Raw genomic sequence first — 12,275 nt, forward strand, 5'->3', positions numbered from 1 at the left:
ACAGCCCCCAGCTGTACTTTTTATACTCTGATTAAGCGTTAGACCCAGTGAGGAGGTGGCATCTTGTTGTGAAGCTGTTTTCTGTAGTTTAGAGTAATTTTCTCCCTAGTTTGGTTTAATCAATAGCTTTTTTTGCACCTCTCCTCCTCTTAAGATCCCATTGAAAGTGATGCAGAATTTTTCAGAATCCTCCCCCAGATTTTTATACGTAAATAACATCTCAGACTCACCAAAAATACTAATCAGTGAACTTTCCACCTGACAGGCGATCTCACCTGGGTAAGGAGAAGGAGGGGTTGCTGTACCAGCTGCTCCCCAGCTGTGAACGCTCCTGCCCTCTGGGCGGGGTATCATCTGATCCGCTGCTCAGCCTCTCGCTGGAGGGAGCTCGGGTGGCGTCCGAGTCCCCCGTCACAGTAAAGATAGAGTCAGACAGACTGGGCCTCTCATCGTGCGCCAGCGGGGCGAAGCTGAGCTGGACGATCTGCCTGGCGCTCTGGCACACGGGGCCGTGGATAGCGGGTGTTAGTGTGGGCAGGTCAAAGGTCAGGACAGTGTGGGTGCTGGAGGTGAGCAGCTCCTCGCTGTCCAGGCTGTTGTACGACGTCCCTTTGGCTCGGTGCGACTCCATGATGCTCTCAAAGTGGCAGCTGAAGGTGTCCTCTGTGGCGAGGCGGGGTCCGGATACCAAGATGGGGGATTTCAAGGCTGGATGGTGGTTGTCGAAAAAGGTTTCCACTGGTCTGAACAGACAGGATAGAAAATAAAGAAAAAGAGACTTTTGATAAGATTTTTTTTTTCTTTTGCCAGAACGTAATTTACTGAACTGTTTAAAGGTGTGACTTTTACTTCCTGATTATGACCAACTTGAAAAGTAGGTTAGGGATGAGATCCCTACATTTAGGTCAGGGGAACATACCGCATCACCAGAATTCTCCTGTTTGTGTTTACAGCTTCACACGAGGCGTCTGCTCACCTCTTCAGAAGGTGTCCAAACACCTCAGGCTCCTCCTCAGCTGCACACTGCTGCTTCCTGCTGTCTCCCTGCATCCTCACACTTGCCCAGCTCACCATTTCTTCCTCTTCTTCCTCTTCCTCCTCATCGTCTTCTCCTTCTTCCTCCACAGCTCTTCCTTCCCTCATCGCCTCCTCCTCCCCATCTGTTCTCCCATAAGCCAGCCCTCCCAGAGGGCTGCTGCCCGTCCCTGAGGTTCCCTGCACGCTGCGGTTGCTCCCAAATGCAGAGTCGGCATCTTCCTGCTCGGCCAGCAGCACCTCGTCTATGTCCGTCTCACGGTAGCATCGAAGCGGGACAGCGTCCAGGTCAGTTTCTGAATACTTGAGTGTCCTGCGAATGATGCCCGTTTTGGGCGATGTTCCTATGACGGCTGGGGGAGGGGTCACCAGCTCTACCTCCACGTGCTGCACCTCGTGGTTGGCTGAAAGCAGAGGCAGGGAGGATGGCGGAGTAGGGGTGGGAGACTCACTGGAGTTACCACTAGGAGGAGCTGTGGAGGTTCCCTCTGGAGAATCTGCAGAGGAAGAAAATCAATTATGATCACTTAAAAGGCATATGTGGTTTCTGAGGACAATGTAGAGGTGATTAGCAGTGTGCCACTCCCCTGCTTACAAAGACTGGGTCATATAGAAGTCTATGGAAAAACAGCCCAGAAGCGCCTTTATTTGCGACCTCAGTAACACTTTCCTCATAAGTTTAAAGCCTTAATCGTTATGACTGAATGAATTTTTATGACTGCAATGACCAAAAGTCTGTTCTTCCCCTTTTCAATATACACTGAACAAAAATATAAACGCAACACCTTTGTTTTTGCTCCCATTCCCCATGGGATGGACGTAGAGACCTAAAATTCATTCCAGATACACAATATAACCATCCCTCCCAAACAGTGGTCACAAATCAGTCCAAATGTGTGGTAGTGGGCACATCTGCTATACTGAGATAATCCATCCCACCTCACAGGTGTGCCACATCAGGATGCTGATCTGACATCATGAGTAGTGCACAGGTGTACCTCAGACTGCCCACAACAAAAGGCCACCCTGGAATGTGCAGTTTTTTGCACTATTGGGGGTCTGGGGACCCAGAACCGGTCAGTATCTGGTGTGACCACCATTTGCCTCATGCAGTGCAACACATCGTCGCATGGAGTCTATCAGATTGTCAATTGTGGCCTGTGGAATGTTGGTCCACTCCACTTCAATGGCTGTGCGAGGTTGTTGGATATTCGTGGGAACTGGTACACGCTGTCGTATACGCAGGTCAAGCACATCCCGAACATGCTCAATGGGTGACATGTCCGGTGAGTATGCTGGCCATGCAAGAACTGGGACATTCTCAGCTGCCATCTGCCCTGAACAATGTGAACCATGATTCATCCGTGAAGCGCACACCTCTCCAACGTGCCAGACGCCATCGAATGTGAGCATTTGCCCACACAAGTCTGTTACGGCGACGAGCTGGAGTCAGGTCAAGACCCCGATGAGGACGACGGGCATGCAGTTGAGCGTCCCTGAGACGGTTTCTGACAGTTTGTGCAGAAATTGTTTGGTTGTGCAAACCAATTGTTCCAGCAGCTGTCTGGGTGGCTGGTCTCAGACGATCTTGGAGGTGAACCTGCTGGATGTGGAGGTCCTGGGCTGGTGTGGTTACACGAGGTCTGCGGTTGTGAGGCCGGTTGGATGTGCTGCCATATTCTCTGAAACGCCTGTGGAGACGGCTTATGGTTGAGAAATGAACATTCAATGCACGGGCGACAGATCTGGTTGACATTCCTGCTGTCAGCATGCCAATTGCACGCTCCCTCATTGCTTGTGGCATCTGTGGCATTTTGCTGTGAGACAAAACTGCACATTCCAGGGTGGCCTTTTGTTGTGGGCAGTCTGAGGTACACCTGTGCACTACTCATGTTGTCAGATCAGCATCCTGATGTGGCACACCTGTGAGGTGGGATGGATTATCTCAATATGGCAGATGTGCCCACTACCACACATTTGGACTGATTTGTGACCACTGTTTGGGAGGGATGGTTATATTGTGTATCTGGAATGAATTTTAGGTCTCTACGTCCATCCCATGGGGAATGGGAGCAAAAACAAAAGTGTTGCGTTTATATTTTTGTTCAGTGTATAACATCAGAATATTTACAGCATCAAATTTGTATTCTATTACTGTCAATTTATATACCTTTGATTGATCAAGTTACATGTTAAATTGATGATCCATCCATCCACTTATCCCTTTCAGGGTCACGGGGGGCACTGGAGCCTATCCCAGCTGTTATAGGGCGAGAGGCGGGGTACACCCTGGACAGGTCGCCAGTCTGGCAGGGCTATAGGGCTACTAGCTCTTAGCATAGCTTTGCAGCTGATCATATGTCTGAAGCAAGCTATTTTTGCTCCTCCCCCTTTAAGACCATCCTTCGTTTAAGCAAGCTTTCTTCTGATTGGTTCCCCTTTGTAAATGGTAGGGAGTAGAACACTGCCTTCTTGCATCGTGCTGCCAAACACCGTTTTCTCAAATTATGAATGTTATGGTTTACTTTGCAAGTTCGGTAAAAATTTTTATTTTTTTTTTACTTTTTTCAAATATTTCTATGATGATAACAATAAATAAAATTCACAGATATCCTTGTTGAAACTAAAATGTTTACAATAAATGGGAGAATTATATTAGGAAGCGCCCTGATTTTATTTTCCTTAGTTAAACAGAAAAGCTTTTGTGAAGAAATCCCTGCTGCTGTTCCTGTATCAGCTGACACATCACACCTGAGTATGTTTCCCTGAGCGACAAACTGCGACATTGAAAGCAGTACTGCTACTTCACTAGCTTCTCTATCTCTGTGTGAAATGTTCCCATGAGAGGAAGGAAGAACATGAAGGCAGAACGTGCAGAAACTCAATATAAGTAAGACAGAAATGCTCTCACGTTTCTCCCCCCTGCCAGCAGCCTCCTCAGCAGGGGTCCCGAATAAAAACTCCCACTTAGCACGAGCGATCTTCTGACAGTGCAGCGAGGGCACGGGCGCTGCACATCCACTGTCCGTCTGCAAGAGACACACACTAGCTTAGAGGCTAACTCTGCAGTGCAGCATTAATGGGCAGGAGGGGAAAAGGTGGTTAGCATACAGTCAAAAATCCAAGTATGCCTTCCTTCCTTCTTTTTTGTTATCAGCAGAACCCACCTGTATTCCTGAGGTGGCAGCCCCGGTCTCATTGCTCTGGTGACTGGACTGGCTGGACTCTGGGGACACACAGTCCCTGTCTCCCAAGCTCCCCGTCACCCCGCTGGAGCTCCGTGAAGACGACCCTCCCATAACGCCATTCTGCTCCCCCTCAGGAGGCTCTTCGGCCCTTCGAGAACGAGGCTGCAGTGCTGCACCGTATCCCTCCCTCTCGTTACCTTGCTCTTCCTCATCACAGCCCTCATCCTCCTCTCCAGAGTCCAGCACCACAGGACCCAGAAGAAGGATCTCCCTCCTCCTCTGCTCAGCCCGCTTCTGCTGTGCTGTCGGGCTGAGAGGCCTGCGGCGCTGCCTGGATTGTTGATCAGATGTTTGGACCCTTTTAGACTGTAATACGGGGTCGGGGCTTGGCTTGGGGCTGTTTTCCACGCCATTCCCCCACTCCTGCCTGGAAGTCCAGCTGACCGGCGCCTCCTCAACACTTTGATTGATAAAGAGTCTGCGAGCGAGCTCTGTGCAGTCCCCTTTCTCGAAACAGCTTGGATCTCCTCTCCTGTCCAGGCCTGGGGACCAGGAGTCTCCAGTGTACTGTGGCGGCTGACGGCGATGCAGGGTGGGGGTATCTGGCGGTCGGAGCTCAGCTTGGAATAGCCTCGGGTCCCTAATGGGTGAGCTGAGCTCTGTGGGAGGATGAGAGGGACGAAGGACACGTGAAGGAAGGGCGGGGGAATTCTGAGTGGCTGATAAGATGGAGCTCTGCTGCATTGTGTCATGATTAGTGTGACAGTTTGTCTCTTGTGATCGTGAGTTTTCAGGCTGGTGTGAGTCTGTGTTGTCGGTTGCTGGCGTGTGTTGTTGGTCGTTTAAAGGGATGTTCATTCTGAGCGTTTGCTTAAACTGTTGTGCATTTGGAGCGGGTTCTCCAGAGTTTGAGCTGCTTGTGAGCTCTCCTAAAGGATTGTGCAACGAGGACCTCCTCGCCTCTGTGAGAACTGAAGATGCTTTGGTGGCCTCTTCAGGACTGTGAGCTGGAGAGGAAGATTTGCTGTTGCTTAACTGGTTCAAACCGTCGACTCCATTATTGCCAAGTTGGAGGATTGCGCCCTGCGGTGAAGTGCTCATATTGCAGGTCCTCTTAATGTGTCTGTTGACAGCTGGACTTCCAGTCAGAAGAGGGCTTTGGGGCTCAGGGGGCCCAGATCTCTCAAGCGAGGACTGCTTGGACTGCGAGGATAGCTGGTCTGAGGCTGGGCTCCAAGGCAGCCCACATGGAGCCAGATCTTTGGGGTTTACGCTGATGTTCTGACGCTGAACGGGAGATCCAGCCCAGGACTGACAGCGCGGTTGTTGGTAGTAGCATGAAGCTGAGGTGTGCTCAAGTGCGTGGGCCAGTTTAATCCTCAATAAGGGGGATCCAAACTCCTCTACAGCCCTCTTGGTAGCTGCCCTGCCGATGGGGTCAAAGTGTGGCTTGCAAAGGCCGGGGGAGAACGTCTGCTGGTGACTTCCTGGACTCTGGAAAGTCAGCTTGGGACTGGAGCTGCACGATGAATCGGGACTCCCAAACCAAACTGGGTCGCTGAGGCGTTTTCGAAAGCTGGAAGACGTGGACCATTCCTCTTTGGCTCGTCTCTCGCACACAGAGTTGCGTGGACTCTCCACTTTCTTCACATTTGACTTCTCGACGTAACTGAAGGTGACCACACTCCGCTTCCCGTCGCTGACTTCCTCTTCATTAAGTCTCTTGCGAATAGGAGGGGTGTGAGGGACACTGACTTTTCCCGAAGAGGTCGCTGGTGAAGAGTGCAGGGGTGAGCTCCAACGCTTGCTGATCGTAGGTGAGCTGCTGGTTTGCTGGAGCTGAAAGCTAACGGTGTTTCGAGAGGGAGACTGGCCGTGCGTGCAGTCCTGAGCCAGGTGGCGAGCCGTGGAGGCTTTGCTGACGATCTGGCGTGTCGTCTGGCTCGTTAGCTGAGAGAGGAGCTCCGCGGGACTGTCCTGAACCGAATGCCCCTGAGCAATCCCTTCTTCACTCTCCCTCTTTCCTCCATTCTGATCTGGGGCAGACCTCACTTCCACATACAGATGAAGGACTTTTCCAGACTGGGACATGACCTCCTCTCAGCACGTAATGAGGACACAGAAACAGAAATGGAGCAGAGAAAGAGGCAGACAGGGTGGAAAGAGGGCTCTTCTTTGCTCTTTTTCTCTGTTTTTGTCAGTTTGGATGTTGTTTTCCTGCTGGTGGTGGGTGTCAGTTTATTTTTAGACGGTCTTTCTTCTCCCTCCTGTGTGCACAGCAGAGACACACAGGCTGAACGGCCAGAGGACAAACATGCCCGCGCGACGACTCCAGCAGCTCCCTATTCTTCATACCTGTGAATGAAAGAGAGGAGCTGTTGTTATCTTTATGCATCCTCAGATGACTCCCGATACACACTGGATGATTCAGTATTTACGATGCCCAAAGGGACCAAGCATCAGCTTACTCTCTGGAAACCTACTCACACGTTTCGGAAGTCTCAATTTGTCAGCTGTGTTCGATGCTTTCTGTAACCGCCATCTAGACACAGTTCACTCCTAAACTGTGTCAGCTATTTCTGTCATTATTCATGTAAACACTGGAGCAAGTATAATGAGTATCTTCCATGAGTGCCCTGTTTTCTCTACAAATTCCCACGATATTGTGCCTCTCCTGTGTTAATGGTGGCCAGCTTTTTCCCCTCCTGCTTCCAGTGTGATTTCATCCACGTTTTAATTTGCTGCTTCTTTCTGAACATTTTTTTTTCCATTCCCAATTATTTTAAAAACTATATGTTAAAACACTGAATGACCTAAAAGAGACTCTTCAAAGTCAGTGATGTTATGTGGTGCAATTACAGAGTTAGGTCCAGAAGTTTAAGACAACAAAATGAAACAAATTCCATCTTTTTTTTTTCGTGGAGTTTGAAAGAGTTAAGATGTGACTGAAGTACAGACTTTGAACTTTGATTCAAGGGTTTTAATAAAAACATTGTAGCTATACAAAGTACCCAATTTACAGAGGCTCTAAAGTAACTGGGGGAAATAAGTCTAGAACCAATGGAGAACACCAGCTGCTGCATATCTTCCTTTGAGACTAAAGCCACCTTCAGCTGCTGATTGTTTGTGGGTCTCTATACTTTCTTGGCCATCTTAGGTTGTTTATGCAGTTTGGTTTGGGTCATTATCCATTTGCACTGTGAAGCTCTGTCCTTCAGCATTCATCCTGCTGCTGTTTCTATCAGCAGTCACGTCATCAATAAACAGTAGTGACCTGCTTCCACTGGCAGCCATACATGCCCATGGCATATAACTGTCACAATCAATCAATATGAAGCAACAACTCTGAGTAAAATGAAACAAATATGAAAAACTATAACAAATTAAATGTTTATTAATTAATAATTAACCATTAAGGAAAATGTGCCTGTAAACAGACAATTTGATCAGATTCAATTCATTGTAACATTTTACACTGTAGTTAAAATGTTACAAAACAAAACTACATGGAAAATGCATGTATGCATTTTGTTTCACTGAAGTTATACAGTGAACAAAAAGGGGAGAAATGTACTCTGTGTACAACAAACTACTGTTGCTGTGGTAATGGCACCTTAAAATAGTTTCCACTGTATGACGCACAAGTGCACACAACTAAGTCTCCCAGATAGTTTTAGTGACTGCATCGGTTCATATAAAGTCAATACAAATAATATGTATTAATACTTAACACACTGTTTGCTGCTACAGCTACACATGTTTCTTTTCCAAATATTTATTTATAAGTGACTTATGTATGTATGTATGTATGTATATATATGTATATATTGTACTATTCTTAGTTAGCGTATTGTCTGTCTTGTCTTAATGTTGGTTTAAAATGGAGCACTGTAACAAAAAATAATTTCCCCCAGGGATCAATAAAGTATTCTGATTCTGATTCTGATGTTTAAAGTGTGCACACTCGTTTCCTAAACACGTGCTTCATGAACAAGAGAGTTGAAGAAGAGAGTGCATGTGGGGTGGTGTGGGTGGTGGAAACCAGCGTCAGAGGTGATTTGTGACAGAAGGTTTCCAAGATGGCAGTGAGACCTGCTATGATGTAAGGTTTGGAGATGCTGACACTGACAAAAACACATGAGGCCGAGCTGAAGATGTTAAGATTTTCATTGGGAGTGAGCAGACTGGGATTAGTAATGATGAGTACATCAGAGGGACAGCTCAGGTTGTTATTTAGAAACAAATGTACAGCAGCAAGGCTGAGATGCTTTGGGCATGTGCAAAGGAAAGACAGTGGATTCAGTGGACAAAGGATGCTGGATATGGAGCTGCAAGGCAGGAGGAAAAGAGGAAGACCTCAGAGAAGATTCATGGTGTAGTGACGGAGGACATGCGGAGGGTTAGTGTGAGAGAGGAGGATCCTGGGTACAGGGTGAGACGGACACAGATAATCTGCTGTGCTGTGAACAGGATCAGTCGAAGAAGAAATGTATGGTGTGTGTGTTAAAAACACCGAAATACCTCAAATTTAGCACAATGTGGGGATGCAGAAATATAAAATGTAAAGCTCAGTGAAAAGGAAGAAAGGAAAACTACAGCAAGGTGTGATAGTCAACCTGAAGACTGTATGTGGCTCCATGAGCTCACACTCCTGCAATAAACCAAAGTTCTCTGATGGTTAAGTGGAAAGAAACGATGGAGTCTCCTCATGATCAGGTCCTCATCATCTCCCTTCTCCACTCCAACCGTTCACGGCAGATGGCTGCCTCTCCCTGAGCCTGGTTCTGCAGGAGCTTTCTTCCTGTTAAGAGGGAGTTTTTTCTTCCTGCTGTTGCCAAGATTGTTGAGGTTTCTATATATTATTGTGGGGTCTTTACCTTACAATATAAAGCACCTTGAGGTGACTGATGTTTTGATTTGGTGTTACATGAATTAGTTGAACTTTATCTTCAGTGGACACTTTGATGATATTAACGCTGCAGGATTTATTTGCTAACTTTGTTCCCGTTACACTTTGTCGCTCTGCTTTTATTGTTACATCAAGCTTTCCACCTCAGGCAGTTGTGTTTTTCTTTTCTTTTTCAAATATTTTCTTTTTTTATGCAATTGATTTTTATTGTAAATATGCATAAAACAATGCCTTGGTTCCTGGGTTGTTTTGGAGGCAGAGCTTGTATGACTGTACGGTGCAGCTGCACTGCTAAAATCTCAGCCAAAGAAAAAGGCAAATAAATAAATCAAATTTTCAATTGGAGACAAATGATAGAAATCAAAATCAAAATCAAAGGCCTCTGTTATTTCCAATGACAGATACTAATAAAAAGTAAATAATGCAGCTTTTTTATGATGTCAGAGAGAAAATGAGCTCATCCTGTAGAGGAAGCAGGAAATCATCCCACCATGTCCTCTCCCACTCTCTGAAAAGAGCCGGTGACGGGGATCGATTTACATTCTGAATAAAACAATTAAAGGGTCTGGACTCACGGGGAAAATGAGAAAATGAGGCAGGTTCAAATGATTCATGGAAACTCTAATCGGATTAGCGTGATCAGATTTTATTCAGGAATCACCATGACACTGATGCAGCGATGATGAAGAGGACTTTCTCTGTGCAAAGATATTGAATTAAGTAATGTTTAGTTCCTGTCTGTTCACTGACAAGTCCACCATCAGATCCAGCTGGCTGCTCAGCCATAACATGCACATGAAGCTAAACCCTAAGCACAGAAATCTCTTTGTTATTCTCTTTGTTATAGTCCACGTTTTGTCTTTCGAGCTAAATCTCCTGGCGGTTACTCATCTTGGCCGAGCTGACTTCTTTCCAGTCGTCTCCATTCTGTTTAACGTTGATGCAGAACGACTTTCCACGCCAGTGACGACGCAGACAACAGAACTCTTGTTTAAAAAAAAAAAAAGAAGTCACTCAAATGAGGACGGTGAGCTGCCAGCAGTGACAGATTGGAGCTGCCTTATGGTAGCAGTGGGAGAGAACGTGCACGCTCATAACTGAAGCCGACAGAACAAAGAGAACTTGTAAGTTGGCACGCCGAGCGACCAAACTTTCCCTCCCTTAACCCCAACTCATCATTCTGCCCTCACTTCAAAGACATCAGTCTCACCGAGCTGACAAATTCTCCCTGTGACGTTTAATTATTTCTGCATGCAACATTTGTTTGGATGTTTGCAGCAGGTTTGAGCCCTTATGTGCAATATTTGATAAATCCTTTACTATTTGTTGCGGATGGCAGCATGAAGCTTCATCCACAATAAAACGTCTCTGTCTTCGTGCATTTCACTGCCTCTGCATTAGTCACATTATCTGTCATTTTCACACTTTGCAGCTAGTCTTCCCACAGCTACACTACTCACCGCCAACAACTGGCCTTTGTCCAGTTGTTGGTAGCTCCCCAGGGGCCTCTGTAAAAAGGTGTGAGGAAGACAAAGTGGCTCCTTAGCTCTAAATATGACAGAACTGGCTGAGACTAAGGCTACGTCCACACTAATGTTTCATTTGAAAACGCATCGTTTTCTCTCCGTTTTGGCCTCCCGTCCACACTGAGACGGCATTTTCCCCGAAGGAAAACGTTTCAATGTGGACACACAACTCTGTGAATACAACTGAAAACGTTAGTGTGGATGCGGAGTGTTTTCAGACGAAAACGCCATTTTCAAATCTATCCGGGCTAGTGTGGACGTAGCCTAAGGTGGAAGAACCTTATCCTTGAGGGCTAAAGCCTAGAGACTGGTCTGCAACCATCTGGCAACCACCAGTCATGGGGGAAATTTGTTTTGGACAATTGGTTGCAAGTGGTTGCCACAGGCTGATGGCAGTTGTTGGGAAAATAATTCCTAAAGTCTCAGTCACTCACACCTACAGATTGCTCAGTGAGCCCCTGGCAAAATGTGTATTCTCCAACCAGTTGGCAAAAACCTCAGCCCGCCTGCTTTGGTCTCTAGCACTTAAACACGAAAAATTGCAATCAATTGCAAACAAAGCAATTCCTATGACAGTTCACATAATGAGAGTCAGCAACCTGCAGGAACCACTGACAACCAGCTGGAAATTATTGCTCCCGAGAAACCAGTAGCTGTATCACATCAGTGTGGCGGACAACTATCACACATGATAAACCTCATTAAACAGATTTTCAGTAACTAACACATAAAAATGCTGAGCTCTTTTTTAATGTAAATATCCGTTTGAGGCACAGATCCTCAGAGATCATCTGTGCTTATGATTTGTCATCACGAAGAGGTTGAAGTATGCCAGTCAGTATTGATTCAGAGAGAGCGCAGATGAGCATGAACTTAATTTGGACCTCTTTCATCCAGTTATTCGTCAGCTGACTGAGGCGGGAGCTGATGGAAGCGAGTGAGATGAAGTCGGGCGATGAGAGAAAGACCACAAGAGATAGATAAATAGATAAAAGACAGAAGGAGGAGGGAGTCGTGTAAGTGAAGGAGAGAGCTCTGCTGGCAGCAAACCAGAGTGATGGGAGTGTAGAGTTACAGGAAGGCCAGAGTTAAAAGCAGTAACACAACTGCTAATGTAACACAACCCCACTTTTCTTCTGCCAGAAAACACAAAGACAAACACTGCTTGGCTACTTTCCACCCACCAACTCCTGCTGGCATCTAGTCATACAGATAGCTAGTGGAGATTTACTTTAATAAAACCTTCCACAATCACAGTGTCACAATCATATAGGAACATTACAGCTGAACCTAATTACAAACACCGCATCATTCATCATGAGTCCCAAAAAGCAGCTTTAACCTAAGCTTAACCAACCGTGTCTGGATGCCAGCATCAAAATCTTTAACAACTTGTAAGCTACGCATATCAGCTCAAATGTAATAAAAAACAACAATAAAAAAGATGTGTGAAAAAAATGTGACTTCCCAATTTTAATGTTGAGATAAGAAGAAATAAATACTACACAGTAAACAGTGGTTTAGTTATTACAGATCTTCCTGTATCCAGACTGTAATGTTAAATCCTGGATGCAGCAGTGCTGTTCTCGAGTGCTCCGGTTCCTTTCAGCTGTCCAG

General features: G+C 46.3%; 1 protein-coding gene across 2 annotated transcripts in view; it reads right to left on the reverse strand.

Moving 5' to 3' along the window:
* LOC147323807 (uncharacterized) overlaps positions 1 to 12,275 on the reverse strand; it is a 99,849-nt gene that overhangs the window by 64,941 nt on the left and 22,633 nt on the right. For both annotated transcript variants that reach the window (XM_086304401.1, XM_086304403.1), the window contains exons 2-5: positions 4,203 to 6,578; positions 3,947 to 4,064; positions 977 to 1,532; positions 276 to 743 (exon numbers count right to left, since the gene is read on the reverse strand). In XM_086304401.1, the coding sequence (XP_086160527.1) occupies positions 276 to 743; positions 977 to 1,532; positions 3,947 to 4,064; positions 4,203 to 6,314 (3,254 nt within the window). In that variant the 5' untranslated portion in view covers positions 6,315 to 6,578. The remainder of the gene's footprint in view (positions 1 to 275; positions 744 to 976; positions 1,533 to 3,946; positions 4,065 to 4,202; positions 6,579 to 12,275) is intronic.

Source organism: Aulonocara sp. 'chitande type north' Nkhata Bay, linkage group LG8 (genome assembly GCF_057382095.1).
Source record: "Aulonocara sp. 'chitande type north' Nkhata Bay isolate Kocher_YH1m ecotype deep benthic linkage group LG8, A_spYH_male_GT1.1, whole genome shotgun sequence".
NCBI classification, from domain to species: domain Eukaryota; kingdom Metazoa; phylum Chordata; class Actinopteri; order Cichliformes; family Cichlidae; genus Aulonocara; species Aulonocara sp. 'chitande type north' Nkhata Bay.